Source organism: Leptopilina heterotoma, unplaced genomic scaffold (genome assembly GCF_015476425.1).
Source record: "Leptopilina heterotoma isolate Lh14 unplaced genomic scaffold, ASM1547642v1 Lhet_6, whole genome shotgun sequence".
In the NCBI taxonomy this organism is placed as follows: Eukaryota; Metazoa; Arthropoda; class Insecta; order Hymenoptera; family Figitidae; genus Leptopilina; species Leptopilina heterotoma.
The window spans coordinates 579,177-596,589 of record NW_025111137.1 but is presented as its reverse complement, the minus strand read 5'-3'; the positions used below and the strand labels follow the sequence as shown (position 1 = coordinate 596,589).

The window sequence follows — 17,413 nt, the reverse complement described above, 5'->3', positions numbered from 1 at the left end:
CAAATAAAGTTCGACGTACGTTTGATCAAAGATAAAAATTTAATTCAAGAAAAACATACACTCGACTGTTGATTTGGTTTATAAAGTAAATAATTTTTGTAATCCGTTTACATAAAGATTTTATGCTACCTATTTCAAAATTCATGAAATCATATTTTTCTGCGACTTATATTCTATATGTTGTATGTTTGAGAGAAAATTTCTTGGTAATGAACTAGGAAGGAGGATCGTTACAAAAGGAAAATAGGAAGAAAAATAAATGTAGAAAAGATGAAAATTTGTGTTTATTAGTTTTTTCTTTGAGTTATGGAATTTAATATGGGATGCGCCTCTAGTTTTTTCTTTTTTGGACTATCTTTTGGCTACTGTAGGATTTATTTTATTCACCTGATTTGACGCGAAGGTTATCTGGGAATACAAGAGGTTCATCTTCGCAGAAATGTTATTTTTACTTGTTAATGTTATTTTACTGTTTCTAATTATTTTCGTTAAAGAAGAAAAGAGATGCACCTAAGCTAATTTTTTAGGAATAAATTCATTCCTAAAAGTTCCTAAGAATATTTTTTCTATGGATGAAAAATGTTGATGTCTAGGATATAGTTATCTCTCTTTCTCTGGGAGGCACCTGTAAATAATTATAACATAAAAGCTTGTTCTTCTAGTTAAAGAGACGCATCTGGATTGAACTGAAAATTATCTGGAGATACTAGAGGTTCATCTGCGCAGAAATTTGTTACTTTTACTCTAATTCACTTGCAAAATATAAATTAAAAATACCCTATCTTCCTTCTGGTAGAAAAAAACAGTAAAATGTAACAATTTGATTACATGGAACACCTCACCAAATATAAAATATATAATCGAATCTAAAGAGGTTCTCCTCTTAATGTTGCATTTATTTCCTCTCCCCTAGGTAGCAAACAATAAAAATATTCAGGAGGCACCTCTCGATACATTAAACACACCTTCTTTTTCTACGGTTATGTGAGATGCACCTATACTAGTTTTTAAAAAACTCATTTGGCAATATGAAGGTTCATCTTTCTGAATCCACTTTTCCCCGTTCACACGGAGGCACCTGTCGATGATAAATTCAAAATATCTTCTTATTCGTTTTGTCAAAGAGACGCACCTGTAAATTTGGAATATTTTCATAAAAGGAAATAAATAAATATTATACTAAATAATAATATAATAAACAATATTATAATAAATTTTAAATAATCTAGGTATATTTCTTGAAAATAAATCCACTTTTTTTAAGTTATACATTTATTTATTTCTTTCAAAGAACAAAAAATATTTTTCAATAATTTAACAATACATTATACTTTCTGTAAATAAAAAAACAATATTGAAATTCTCATAACGTTTGAAAGCTATCTTCTACACAATTATAAATTTCCCTATCTTTTAATTCGATTGTTTAATTTTTTTTATATTTTTATTCATTTTTCTACAAAAAAATTTACAGTACAAGAAATTATGTAATTAAAAATAAAATTTAATAGTCTTAAAAAAATTTACATTTTCTAATTGTAAGTATAATTTTTTTCAACACTTATAACGTAATATTTCTCTGTTTAGGACTAGCTTCAAAAAAAAAAATTAACAAAACTTATGATTTGTAATTTTTTGAAATGGAATGAATTTTTTTGCATTTTCTAAAAAAAATAAAAAATTCGAGACTCTTGAAAATTAGAACCACTGATTGAAAACACTTTTAAGTATTTCCATTTTGAAAGCGCCTGGGTAAGTCTTGGTGTGTTTTTTTCTTTTTTATTTCTTGGCGGATAGGAGGATTGAATATCGTAATGGACGTCATGGTCGCTCAGTTCATTGATACGGAAAATAGACTTATGTCCCTGTTTGAGGATCAGCGGCAGGTACGATGGGGCAATTTGTTCTCTTAGAGAACGTCCCTCAATTTATCAACGATAGTGGCAAATTTTGGCTGGTAATTTTTCCTCGCGCGTTAAAACTTGTCAAGTAATTAGATCAATATTTAATTCTTTCATGTACGTCGCTAATTCAGTTCCTGTGAATTCCGTCTCATCGTAGTCCTGAAGACTCGAATTGCTTATCGTATTACCACTGTCGATACTTGGATGACTGTTAATTTTTGGCGGTGCACTCGCAATCTCGGGTTTAATCTTTGGCTTTTTCGTTGGTCTCGTTTGACTTCCAAATAGACCTTTTGTTCCAAATTTTAAACGTCCGGACAGAATTCCTAAAAATCAAATTTTAATTCATAATTCAAAATAGCAAAAGAAACTTGCAAAAAATTTGCTCTCTTAAATTGAATTAACTGACTTTTTGCTTTTGAATTAGTAAATTTTACTAATTATAGTAATTTCTACTAATTTATAAGTAAAATTTACTAAATAAATTATCAACTTTCTAAATAAATTGTAAATTTACTAAATAAATTATAAATTTACTTATAAATTAGTAGAAATTATTGTATATTAGTAAAATTTACTAATTCAAAAGCAAAAAGTCAGTTACTAAAACAGATTAGTAAATATTTTTACGAATTCAAATTCAAATTCAATATTTTTATTTTCATTTTTACTTTGATAGATTTTTTTCCTTCAATTCCCACTGTCACATTTTTATTTTCACTTTCACTTTCAAGGAAAGTGAAAATATAAATCTGACAAAGTGAAAATTAAAGTGAAAATAAAGATAAAATTACGTAATTTTATTTTCATTTTCACTTTCACTTTGACAGATTTTTACTTTTACTTTTATTTTGATAGAATATTAAATTTACTTTCATTTCTACTTTCACTTTCGACCCCCTGGGGGTCGATTACGTAATTTTGTTTTTACTTTCACTTTCATTCTTACTTTCATTATCATTGTCATATTTTCACTTTCACTTAGATAGATTTTTACTTTTATTTTTATTTTGATAGAATATTAAATTTACTTTCATTTCTACTGTCACTTTAATACATTTTTTTTCCTCTTATTTTTATCTTTATTTTTACTTTAATTTTCACTTTGTCAGATTTTTATTTTCACTTTCATAGATTTCTACTTTTCTTTTCATTTTCATATAGAATATTAAATTTACTTTTATTTCTACTTTCACTTTGATAAATTTTTTTTTTTTATTTTTATTTTCACTTAAAATATTATTTTTACTTTCATTTCTACTTTCACTTTGATAATTTTTTTTTCATTTTATATTCATTTTCACTTTGGTAGATTTTTACTTTCATTTTTATTTTCATAGAATTTTATTTTTACTAGCATTTTTACTTTCACTTTGTCAAATTATTTTTTATTTTATTTTCATTTTGATTTTCTCTTTAATAAAATTTTATTTTTACTTTCATTTCTACTTTCACTTTGATAACTTTTTTCATTTTATTTTCATTTTCACTTTGGTAGAATTTTATATAATAATAATTACGTAATTTTATTTTTACTAAGACTGATGAATTTCTTTTACTAGGTACTTTCATTTTCACATTGAGAAATTTCCATTTGCACCTTGATAATTTTTTTAGACTCATTTTCTTTTTGAAAATAAAAATAAAATTTAATTGAAAGTGAAGATTTATCACGGTGGAAGTAAACGTAAATAAAAATACACCTCAAAGTAAAAATGAAAGCAAAAGTGAAATAAAAATTCTGTCAAGTAAAAATGAAAATAAAATTCTGTCAAAGTAAAAGTGAAAATGATAATAAAAATTCATCAAAGTGAAAGTAGATGTGAAAATAAAACACTCAAAGTGAAAGCAAAAATGAAAGTTAAAATAAAATTTCATAATCGGCCCCCTAAAAATAGGATATTAATCTGTTAAACCGAATTGAAAGTTAAAAAATCTATCAGGGTGAAAGCAAAAAAAAGTCTAACAAAGTAAAAATGAAATTGAAAATAAAAGTTTGTCAACTTGAGAGTGAAAATGAAATAGAAAATAAAAATTCATCAAAGTAAATGAAAAAGTGAAAACAAAGTTTAAAAAAAATAAAAATCTGTCAAAGTGAAAATAAAAGTGAAAATGAAAAAAGAAAATAAAAGAGATAATAAAAATCTGAGAAAGTGATAATAAAAGTGAAAATGAAAAATTGTCATAGTGAGAGTGAAAGTGAAAATAAGATGAAAATAATAAACTGTCAAAGTTAAAGTGAAAATTTATCTATTGAATGTAAAAGTAAAAATGAAAGTAAGAATGAATGTGAAAGTGAAAATGGAATTACGTAACCGATTCTATGGAATAAGAATAAGAATATTTTTCAAAGAAATAACTCACCTAGTGTAACCGTTTGCAGTGGTCGATGATGAACTCTTAAACTAGATTCATCGATAAAGAGAGTTTCTGAATTATTATTTCCCTCGTTGATACCTTTTCCAATCGTTGTCATCACTGTGACTTGACTTGAATTTGATGCCCTGGAACCATTTCTCACAATTTCTGGATGACTACCGTTTGTCTTTGATATTACAATTAGTTGAGAATTTTTTCTCTCAATTCCACTCTGGTATTTTGTGGAATTCCTCCGTTGATCAAAATTCGATAATTGCTGTTGATTTTCCTCGCTGGATAAAACTGAACCTGACTTACGGGAGTCAACACGATGAAAGGTCGATCTTGGATGTCGTGAAAGACTTGTGTAAGTTCGTTGCAAAGGACTTGAAGTTTGTAGTCTATTTCCGCAGTGTTTTGCCAGCATTGACTAAAAATAATAATTATTAACTTTTATTTCTTGTTCATTTTTTTATTTATTTGTTTTACTTAATTTATTATTAATTTATTCATTCTTATCTGTTTACTTGTAACCGGCAGAATAAAAACATTTTAATAGAGAAAAATCCGTCAGTTAATCACAGGTGCACCTACTCTACTATTATTGTTTTTAAAGATCTTTCCATAATTTCTAATTTAATAATTTATTTTTCTAATTTTGCTCCAAAAACTGTCTCAAAGCTTTTTGCAAAAAAAAATTAAAAAGCTGTTTAGTAGAGGTTAACTTGCCGGTTAGAAGCAGGTGCACCTCTCCTACTTTTAGATATTATTAGTTTTAAATTGTCTTTCACAATTTCCAAACTCAATCACAAACTTCTAAAATTCTCTCTCGAAGTTTTCTGTCCAAAAAAATCAACTTTCTTCAGAATAAGAGTTAAACAAAAATTTAGGTACTATATGTGATAAAAAATGTTCATAATTCATAAAAATCATATTAAGCTCTTGTTTTCTCTTTTTTTTCCGTTGAGCAAAACTTTTTATCCCTGATATATGAAAGTTGAATTCGATTCATCGTGAAGAGAGAAAATTTCGAAATCTTATAGTAAATGAAATTTCTTTGTAGCTTTGATATATATGACATTCTTCATTCATTCAATAATAATATTTTTTTTATTGTCTCACCTTGAAAGCTTCACGAAACTTATTGGACATAATATTGTAAAGTAGAGGATTAATGGTGGTTGATAGATAGTAAAAAATTCCCGATGTATAGGTAAGTATTTTATAAACGGTAATTAACATAGGATGAGGATCTTTTTCTTCCTTTCCATAAACAGCGATTAGTCTCTGTGCATGAAATGGTGCCCAGCAAATGAAGAAAGCCACAACAACAGCAACTGAAATAAAAGAGAGAACTTTACTTATAAATATATTGCTATCTTCCGAAAAGAGGTTTTTGATACTTTTTGTTTGTTTCTTCCTTTTTCTATATCGTTAAAATTCAGTTATTAATTCCATTTCTTATTTTAATAAAACTGAAATTTCGAAAAATACTCTTTTTACAACTTTATTTACGATTCTGATGAATTGAATATTAAATTATTAAAATTAATGTGTTTTTAATAGAAATGAGTATGAATGGAATCTTACTTTGAATGTATTAAAATTTATAATTCAATAAGAGCTCTCATTTTTTCTTGAAACTTTTTGAAATTACTATTAAATTAAATTTACTCGAGTTCTTTCCATTTTCTTTGGAAAATGTAGTTTTCTCATTTTGCTTTTTTAATCATTTTATTAAAATTTATAAATGCAATTGAATGTTAAATGGAAAAAAATGCAATATTTATGTTGGAGAGAAAAATTAGTTTTTTTGCTTTTAATACTAAAGGAAATTTTAATTTAATTGGAAGGTAATAAGAGAATTAACGACCTCTACTCTATTAAATATTTTTGAATTTCATTTGAATTAAATAAATTATAAAAGCTTACTAAAAAGCCATAATTTAAATTTAATTATATTTAAAGTACATTTAATTTATTATAATTTAAATAATATTTAATTTAATTACATTTAATTAAATTCAAATTGTAATTGGTTTAATTCAATTTTCATTTAATTGTAATCAGTTTAATTTTAATATAACTAAATTGCATTGTATTTATGTAAATTTTAATTTAATGTTAACTTATTTAAGGTGTTGTTAATTCAATTAAATTCTATTTTAATTTTATCTTTATTTAAATTGCAGTCAATTGAATTTCATTTAATTTAAATAATAAAAGAGTAGGTAGCAAGTAAAAGGCTGAGAGAAGCGGTCCCCACCGAACGTAGAGTAAAAGGGAGGGGATATATTTCCGCGTGGTGGGGGGCCGCTTCTCCTGCTACCTGCTTATTACGTACTTCTTTAAAAAGAAAGGTACGAATTTGGTACCAATTTTGGTACTAAATCGTAATTTGTTTTAATTTCAATTCCTAAATCAGCTCTAATTTAAAACCTTTTTTTAACAGTGTAAATCTGATTATTATGCTTTTTTAGACTATATCTGATATTATAAAATAAATTAATTAAATTCAACAACAGCTTAGACAAAATTAAAAATTCTCAGCTAAGAAAAAAAAAATTTTTTTTGTAAAAAAAGATATTTTTTTCAGAAAGAAAATATATTCCTTTTGAAGTTGAAAAATTTTAATTTGATATGTAGCTTAAAATCTTTCTATTATAATTCTAATCTATGTAAAACTTTAAAAATTAAAAATAGCAGATATATGATTGATGACATTAATTATGATAATTATATGATAATAATAATCTCTAATAAATAAGAAATATGTCATAAATAATTAAAAAAGTCAATAAAATAATGGACGCATTTTTTTCTCCTTCTTTAAGTCGAGCGATAACATTTACCTTCATTAACTTTACGAAGTCGCTTTTATTACGCTTTACCAAGGAAATGAACTTTTATTGCTTACTTTTCTATAGGCAGCAATGGTTTCTTTCTTGCTTTTTAAGAAAAACATTAAACGAAAATAAAAACTCAAACTGGAATAAATTTTTGAATAGGTACAATTAATAATTTTTTTTTCCTCTATAGAAACAAGTTGAGAAATAAAATTCTGTTTTGTTTAAAAGCAGTACATTAAATGAGCTCATTTATCAAATTCATTCCTTTTTCTCCAAATACTCTTTTTAATTTATTTACTTTTTTAACTTTAACTTTTTTTATTTATTTAAAAATTTTTTTAATTTGACGTATTTATCATGAAGACAAATTTCGAATTATTTGTAAATTTATTGTAATCAAATTCTAGGAGAGGAGCAAAAAAATTTTTAATTTAATTGAAGAGTGTGAAGTTATGAATAATTTAAAAATGTCAAAAATGTCCGAACCAAAATGGCAGATGATTTTTTGTCTAAAGAAATTACGGTTTCAAAATTTCAAGAAGGTAGGGAATAAATTTCTTTATTGATGAATACTAACCACAAACGTTATACAAACTTTACACAGCAGATAAATTTTTTTTGCAAGTTTATTCAACTTGTTAATTCAGAAGTTTAGGGAAAAAATGTACAGTTATTCTTCTTGTCATCCATGACATTGAGACTCGTGGCAATGAATAAAAAAAAAAAAAAAGTTTTCAACTATTTATGAGAAAACTTGTCTCTGTCGAAAAAAAATTATTTACTGCGCATCATATCAAAAATTATTATATTTGCCTCGTAATTCACACAATCGCGTAATTATATGATGATCAAAAAATGAAGATAGAAATATAAACTGAATTATTACTTCTTTAATCCTACACTTTAAAAATACAATTCTCCATTTATTTATATGCCTATGAATCTCACTTTTTAATCTTAATAAATTCCTTTGTGTGAAGAAAAAAATTTTTTCTTTAAATCATATTTAATTTGTTATGAGTGGTCGTGCTTTCAAATGCATTGATCTTTTTATAGAAAAAAGAATTCTGTTTTTAGATATATAATACATTTTACCGAAACAACTCTCCTTTGGCGCATGTTTATAAATACATTGGGTTTGCAGAGCCAAAGTTTTTTTTCTATAATAATGACACACGTATTTGATGATTTCTTTGTTATTTTTGTTCAATTTTGAGCCTGTCACATCTTCGGGACGTATTTATAAATAAATAATAACTTTAGAGAGCAAAATGTTCTGCATTCGATTCATATTTGTTCGAATTTTAGCAAATTTTAGCACTAGAAGAAAAATCCTAAATGAGGTCGAAGAAATTCGTAAACGTATTATATTAGTTTAAAAAAATGGTTTATTATTTCGAATGTAGAATTATCAAAAAATAGTTTTGGAAAAAATAAAACAATGTACCCACCTCTCATAGTATTTTTGAAACAAGTAAATTCAAAGCAGTAAAGTTCGTTCTAGAGTCTTTATGTAGATGCATCTTTTACAGAATTTGGTCGAAATAATCCAAAATCAAAGAAGACAGTGGTAAAAAATACTATGACAGGTGCTTTCATTACTTTGTAGCAATGGACGCACTTCTGGTAGTATTTTTGAATCTAGCAAATCTAAATCAGTAGAGTAGATTCTTCGTTCTAAAGAGTTTACTTAAATAATCTCTTTCAGAATTTGGCCCAAATAATCCGGAATTACTTGAGACAATGGTATAATGTAATGGAAGCACCTGTCACAGTATTTTTGAATCTATCAAATCTTAAGCAGTAGTGTAGTTTAAGTTAGTTTTTGAGACTTTATGTAGATGCTTCTCTAATAGAATTTGGACGACATATTCCAAAATCAATTAAGACAGTGGTATAAAGTAATGGATGCACCTATCATAGTAAATTTGAATGCAGCAAATCTAAAGGAGTACATTAGGTAAAGTTCGTTCTAGAGTCTTTACTTAAATGCATCTTAGAGAATTTGGACTAAATAATCCAGAATTACTTAAGACAATGGTATAAAGTAATGGACGCACCTCTCATAGTATTTTTGAATCTAAAAAATCTAAAGTAGTAAAGTAATTAAATTTCGTTCTAGAGGCTTTATGTAGATGCTTCTCTGAAAGAATTCGGTCGAAATTCAACAGAATTACTTAAGATAATCGTATAAAATAATGGACTTGGACGCACCTCTCTTAGTAAATTTGATTCGAGCAAATAAAAAGCAGCAAAGTAGGTAAAGTTCATTTTAGGGATTTTGTAGAGGTGTTTCTCTTCCAAAAATTACAATATTATTATTTTTTTGGGAAAAATTTTGCAATACCATTTCTAAATTAAGTAAAGAGAAATTCTGCACGCTTTCCACATCAACCACACTGTCTCTAAGAAGACAGCTGAGATTCTAATTTATTATTTACTTTTCCAAATTTAGAGCAGTTTCTCAATCTTTCTCCTTCCGAATAAAGAACCCTAATTTCCACTAGAATCATTGTAAATAACACAAAATCTGTCTGTTCAACATGAATTTATTCAGAGTCAAATACCGTTTACCAAAATTAAAAGATCGTAAAATTTTAAGTGTCCATAAATTCTGTAAGGATTAAGTACCCTAAGTTTTTTTACCAAATTATCCAAATTCACTTGTTCTAAATTTTTTCAAACCTTGACATTTTTTTTTCTAAATCAAAAAAAAGACTCTGAATTTTTTTACAAAAAAAATTCTAGAATTTTCTTCTTGCAAAAAAAATAATTTATAAATAATTAAAAATTCGCAGAATCTATTAGAAATCGAAATCAAATTGTTTCATTCTGGTTCATTTCTCAATAATCGGAAACAATATAGTATGGTACTTTATCTTTATAAGAAAGTTGGTTAAAAATGCAAATTGGACTCACCCAGGGACGGTAACGATTTATTTAAAAGCTAAAGCTGTGATATTTCTCAAACAATTTATTGTTGCGGGCAATCAAACTGTCACACGGGAATACACACTGTTTTTGTCGAAATTTATCTTTTGATAGAATGCACATATTAAAAAAGCAACATTTTTTTTACGTTTGAATGTACATATACCTGGCGTAACAATATTTTACTGATGCAAAAGATCATTAAAAGCGTTTCGCATTCTCCACTCATTTTATTATTTTTTTTTCTTTTGTAAGTAATCGAGTAAGTGTAATTGGATGACTCAATGTAGTAAACTAACATATTTTCGAAAAAGAATTTCAAGAGATAGCATCTTTTCCAATTTGCATAAATTAATTGATGACCTTTGTATCAACATATCCATATTATTTCAATAAAGCGAAACAGTTTAAATGCAATGCACAAAAATGGAATTTGAGCAAATTTTCTCAATAGCATTTCTTATATTTTGATTCAATATTTTCTGAAATTAAAATAAAAATATTGTAAAGAATTTGAATATATGATTTGATAATTTGATATTTAAATAATTCTCCACTTAATTAATTCACTGTAAAAAATTGAGTATAAAAAGTAGGGAATAAAGTTTTTGAAGTTAAATAAAAAGTAATTTATTGACAACAGCTACATTAAATTATTTTAAATCATTTCCGGACTGACTTATGATTTTTTATACTGAATTAAATTATTCTGAACTGAATTTGTGGAGGATTTTGGACCACACTAAATCTAAGTTGAATTATTTGAGAATGACATCGTTTTAGAATTTTGGACCAGACTAAATCCGAAAAGAATTATTTCAGACTGACTTTGTAATAAGATTTTTGTTACCAATTTTGTTATTATTCTTGTTATCTGCAGTTCAAGAAAAGTTTTGAATAATTCGGTTCGGAATTATTTGGGTCAAAAATCTTATTTCAAAATCTGCTTGGAATAATTTGATTCGGAACTAAAATTTTATTAGAAAATCAGTCCCTATAATTCAATACAGAGATTTTCGGGTTAAAAATAGCAATAAAATTAAAAATCAGTATAGAAGAACTAAATCGAATTTTTCATATGTCAAAAACTGTACAGTTCGAAATCATTCAGGTCAACAACACAACTTCGAAGTCAATTTGTTTTAATTCCATCTGAATTGCAGGTCAAAAATAATAATTCGAAATCAGTCTGGAAGAACTAAATTCTAAATTATCAGATTATTAATCCTTATTCGAAATCCGATTTGAAATTATGTCACAATAGATGTCGTCCAGAATAATTCGACTCGGAATTTTTAGGTCAAAAATTGTAATTCGTAATCAGAGAGGAAGAATTAAATTTAAATTTATTCAGGGAAAAAATGCTAAAACAAAATGAGAGTTAGAAAAATTTGATTCGAAATTATTTAGGTCAAAAACTGTAATTCGAAATCACTTAAAAAAATTTTTTTTTAAATTAAAAAAAATTAGAAATCTGATTTGAATTTAGTTTGGTCAAAAGTTTCACAACAAATGACGTCCAGAATAATTCGATTTGGATTTTTAGTTCAAAAATTGTAATTCCAAGTCAATCTCGAGTAATTCGAATCGAATTTCAGGTCAAAAATATTAATTCGAAATTCTGTCAGTAAGAATTAAATCCGAATCCATTCAGGTCAAAAAACCATATTTTGAAGTCTGTTTCGAATTTTGTTTGGCAAAAAACTCACAAAAAATGACATTCAGAATAATTCGATTCGGATTTTATAGGTCAAAAATTGTAATTCGAAATTATTTAGGAAGAATTAAATTCGAATTTATTCAGATCAAAAATTTTAAAATAAAATCAGTTAAGTAATATTCAATTCGGTATTATTAAGGTCAAACAATTGAGGAGCTGGATTCTAGAACCGACTCTTCGCTCGGACCGTAAGCGCTAATACCAGTCGGGTGGCAGTGAGCGCCTCTGGGCCTGTCACTGCTACCCGACTGATATTATCGCGTGCATTCCGAGCGAAGAGCCAGTTCTAGAATCCAACTCCTCAATTGTAATTCAAAATCATTCAGAAAGAAATACACAATCATTCAAGTCAACAATTTTAATTCAAAGTCATTCTGGAGAAATTCAGTTTGAATTGAAGATCAAAAATCCTAATTTAAAGTCCGATTTGAATTTTTTTTGGTCTAAAATCTCACAACAATCCATCAAAAATAATTCGATTTGGATTTTACAGGTCAATAATAGTAATTCTAAACTATTCAGAAAGAATTAAATTCGAATTTATTAAGTTCAAAAATTCTAAAACAAAATTCAATTGCTTTGACATCATTCAAATCAAATATCCTCATTCAAAATCTGATTCGGATATAGTTGAGATAAAAATGTCAATACAAATTTCGTCCAGAATAATTCGATTTAGGATTTTTTAGTCAAAAATTATAATTTGTTGTGGTTCCAGATAAATTTATTTCGTAATTGATTCGGTCAAAAATTTTAATCCATTATCTGTAGTCAATAATTCGATTTGGATTTATTCAATTCTAAAGTTATTAGTTACACTTAGTCATGAATAATTATTTTTGATTTTTGACCGAATTATTATTCAATAATTATACATATTGAATAATAATTCGGTTAAAAACCTTAATCCGTAGTCAGTTCTTAATAATTCGGACTGTTTTATGTCCGAAACTATTAAAAAATGCCAGTCCGGAGTAATTCGATTCTATTTAGTTTGGTTTAAAGTTCTAGTATGATGTCAATCGAGAGTAATTCGATTTAGAATTTTGTATGTCAAAAACTGTAAAACAAAAATCTTAATATAAAGTTAGTACGGAATAATTCGATTCGAAATTTTTTTTTGGTTAAAAGTTGTAATTCGAAATCAGTCCAGAGTGTTTCTATTCGGAGATATTAGGTCGAAAACGATGGTTCGCAATTAGTCAGAAAAAATTATTAAATTCGAATTCATTACGGTAAAAAATTGATTAAAAAATGCGAACAAAAAATCATTTCCGAGGAATTCCATTCGGAATTTTTTTAGGTAAAAAACTGTAAATCAAAATCAGTGAGAGAGTAAAAAATATCCTTAGAAGGTCCAAGGAACATATTGCGTACATCCTGATGCTGTTTGGATAGGAAAAATTTCTAATCCCACATGTTTTTTCTCTCTCCTGTATGTAAATAAAACAATTTTTTGATAACCACTTTTTAAAAATCCAATTTCAATTCAAATCTAACAAAAATATCGCCTGTTTAAAAAAATATTAATTCCCTTATTCTCCAACATTTGCCTTTGGCTGAAATGTAACATTTTTTTTTTGGAAATTGGCCCACAGTCATCCTCTAAATTCTTTTTATAATCCAACTTCGCATAGAGACAAATCTTTAAATTTCGTCGACCACTTATAAGAAAGGGGATTTACTAAAGCGGAAATAAGATAAAAACTTCTTTTATCTTTTTTTCACAGAGAGAAGAATATATTCCATTGATTTAATTTCTAATTTAGTACAGCAACTCTACTTGCGCGCACATTATGTATATGAAAAAAAAAATATAATTTAAAATAAGAGTTATGCGGAGTAGTTAAGTTAAAGTAAAAATAAATTATAATAGAAGAGTTATTGCACATTTTGAAATAGAGGATTTTGAGATTTAACAAATGCAACAGTTCTGCGTATGTTTAATCAAGTTTTGAAGTGATTTACAACAAGTAAAGTGATTATGTGATTTATTGAGTTAACTGTGTATGGAATCGATAAAATTCATTTAAACAGAAATCTTCAAGAAATTTAGTTTCTTAACTCTCTCATTCTCCTTTTCTCTCTCTCTCTCTCTCTCTCTCTCTCTTTCTCCTCTCTAACTTTATCTTTCTCTCTCAATTTAAAATCTGGTACTCGATAACTGATGCAACGTGTATCAAGATTCCACAGCGTTGACGCATTGGGAAAATAGACAATATTTTCATAGACAAATAAATCTTTAGTAGAATCTTATTTTTCAACCAGGAGGTAAAAGTTTCAAATTCAATTTGAAAGTGACTTTTCAAGTTGTTATGAGTTATTAAGAAAATGATTTATCTCGAATTTTGTGCTACTACATTTTTAATACCTATTTGTTATTCTGCCTAAAATTAAAAACTTGGTATACTTTCGAGAACAAAAGGAATGCTTTTAAAGTTAAAAGTTAAGACAAAGTATTAAAAAGCGGATTTATATTAAAAAAATTGATTTGTTTTGAAAAATAGATTTTTTTAAAAAAAAGGTTTGCATTAAAAAATAGATTTGATTGAAAAATAGGTTCGTATTAAAAAACTAATTTTGTACCAAAAAATATTTTTGTTTTAAAAAAATATACATATTTGTGCTAAAAAAATAACTTCATATTAAAAAATAGATTTGTGTTAATAAATAGCTTCGTATTAAAAAAATAGTTTAAAAAATAGATTTTCCTTTAAAAAATAGATTTGAATAAAAAATAAATTTATACATTAATAAAAATGGATTTATTTTAAAAAATAGATTTGCATATATTGAAATTTATAAAAAAATTGGCGAAAATATTTAATTATACGATTCAACAATAGGACAATTGATGGATATAAGTTTTCAAAACCCGTGACGAAGTTGTCAAAGACCCTAAGTTTTCTGGGTTCCCCTCAGGAACCATATAATCTTTACAGGAAAGTCCCTTTTTTTCTCTCTCCCTCCTTTCCAAATGTAAATTGGATGCTCCATAAAAATTTATGTCCGTGTAAAAATATTTCCAGAATAATAAATAAAATAGTCGGTGTGTCTTAAAAAACAGAAAGAAAAATATGTTTTCTGCTCTCACCACTACCCTATTCTTTTTTCTATTATTCAGAATTCATTATTTCATTTATTACGAATGAATTTATGTTTAATAATTGTCGTAGGACGTAGGTGTATATTAAATTTTTTTTGTTCGAGGGTTCTAATATTATTATACGCTTTTAAATCGGAGGGTTTCTTTGATCAAATTTTGGATAAATAAAGGAAAAAAAAATTTTATTCATATGTTTACTGCAATATATTATTATATTATAAATTTTGCTCTATAATTTGAAATCGTTACGTCACTCTTGAATTTATATTAAGCAATCGAAGGGAACGGTTATAAATCAAAATATTAGAGAAGACAAATTCAGAGTCACGGATCGTGGATTGTAAGACAGGTCGACTATTAATAAAGATATTGAAAGTTATTTGAAAAATTACAAGACGAACAAAAATATTGATAAGAATATTTATAAATACAAACAAATTTATTTTAAATCTCATATTTTTTTAATCAAGATTTAAAAATAGAATTTTATTAATAAACGAAGTTTTTCTTTTCTTTGTATGTTTTAAAACAAAAAATATTCTACTTTCAAATTAATGGCATTGCATTCGAAAAAGGGGTAAAAAAAATTGCAAGTTTAGTTTTTTAACTTGACTTTGACTTTCGATTCGATTTTCACTTTGACATTAACTTTCAATTTCACTAAAATTATTTTCTAGATGGGAAGGTGACTTCTGTTACTTATAAGTAAAATCTATAAACTATCAGCAATTGTAATTTAATTTTAATTAAATAACTTCATCTTAATTTCAACTTTGATAGATTTTCATTTTTACCGGAAATTTAATTGACTTTTATTTTTATTTTCAACTTCGTCAAATTGAAAGTAAAAATAGAAATAAAAATCTATCAAAGTGAAAATGAATGTGAAAACAAAAATTTATAGAAGTGAAAATGAAAGTGAAAATAAAAATCGATGAAAGTTGAAATGAAAGTGAAAATAAGTCAAAGTAGAAATTAAATTACATAGAACGAATAAATTTTATTACATATATTCAAATTTATTATTTAATTATTTTTAAAAAAGTTAATTTGAATATAAAATTTACTAAACAGTAGTTCGAACATAGCAAAGTTACTTTGACTTTTGATTCAATTTTCACTTTGACATTGACATTTTGACTTCGAATTTAAATTTCGATTCGTTTTTCACTGTGACTTTAACTTTCAATTTTATTTTCACTTTGACATTTACTTTTTGTCTTTGACTTTCACTCTAAAAGTCAAAGTGAAGGTCTAAGCAAACGTCAAAGTAAAAGTTTATGTCAAAATGAAAGTTAAAGTAAACTAAATTTAAGGTTGAAGTGAATATTAAAGTCTAAGTAAAAGTTAAAGTCAAAATGAAAGCTAAAGTAAACCAAAGTGAAGGCTAAAGTAAATGTTAAAGTGTAATTAAAAATCAAAGTCAAAGTGAATGTCAAAGTGAATGTCAAAGTGAATTATAAAAGTCAAAGTCTAAGTAAAAATAAAAGTCAGAGTGAAAGTCAAAGTTTATGACAGAGTGAATGTCAAAGTAAAAGTTAAAGTAAATCAAAATGAAGGTTAAAGTAAATGTTAAAGTCAATGTCTAAGTAAAAATCTAACAATAAGTCAAAGGGAAAGTTAAAATAAACCCAATCGAAGGCTAAAGTAAATCTTGAAGTCAAAGTCTAAGTAAAAATGAAAGTTAAAATGAAAGTCAAAGTGAAGGCCAAAGTAAATATAAAAGTCAAATTCTAAGTGAAAATCGAAGTCAAAGTCATAGTCGAGGTCAAAGTAAAAAATTCAATTTCAAAGTCAAAATCGAATCAAAAATCAAAGTCAAATTGAGGGCCTGGATCGGATAACTGCCTGCTACGCATGGTTGAAAGGGACTATACCAGTCAGACAACAGTGAGTCTGTGGTTAAACGGCTTTTTAAGAATCACAAATTATTTGCCATTGCAACCACAATAAAAAATCACTACAATTTTTGCAATAAGAATAAGAACAAACAGTATAACCCAAACAAAAAACATTTTTTTTCCCGATTAAACCGTCTCTCTTGAATGGATTGTCAAAAAAAAGAATTCACTATTTTGATACTTTCTTTAAGCCCTTTCAAGAATTTCCACTCCATATTCTTGACCTGCTCGCTTTATCTATATAATGTTCGTCCTTTTTTTCTCATTGACTCTCTTCGCTTATCGAAAATAGTCTCTGTAATATCGCTCGACATGCAACCTTCAGTCACACACTCACAAGAAATGGTGAAAAAAACTTTCTTTTATCGATAAAAAATCAAACTACGAACTCTGATATGTCTCGCAAAATCTTTAGTGGAATTTTATATACCCTACAGAGTTATATAGGTGGGGACCTTTAAAATAATTGACTTCTGTCACTATTTCTTTTCGTCTCAACAAAACCATAAGTCATTGAACTTGAAATTGATTTGAACGTTAATAAATATTATTGATTTTAGAAATGCGAGAGAAATAAAATTATTTAGGAAAATTTTATGATTTTAATTTTGGCTTGGAAATATGGTTTTAGATTTGAGCTTTGA

At 26.4% G+C, this 17,413-nt stretch overlaps 1 protein-coding gene across 1 annotated transcript in view; it reads right to left on the bottom strand.

The window, feature by feature from the left end:
- Nucleotides 1-1,377: 1,377 nt before the first annotated feature.
- Nucleotides 1,378-17,413, bottom strand: part of LOC122509114 (pyrokinin-1 receptor-like) — a 38,421-nt gene continuing 22,385 nt past the window's right edge. Inside the window, exons 3-5 of the mRNA XM_043622911.1 lie at nt 5,385-5,599; nt 4,269-4,692; nt 1,378-2,230 (exon numbers count right to left, since the gene is read on the bottom strand). Coding sequence (XP_043478846.1) covers nt 1,986-2,230; nt 4,269-4,692; nt 5,385-5,599 — 884 coding nt within the window. The 3' untranslated portion in view covers nt 1,378-1,985. The remainder of the gene's footprint in view (nt 2,231-4,268; nt 4,693-5,384; nt 5,600-17,413) is intronic.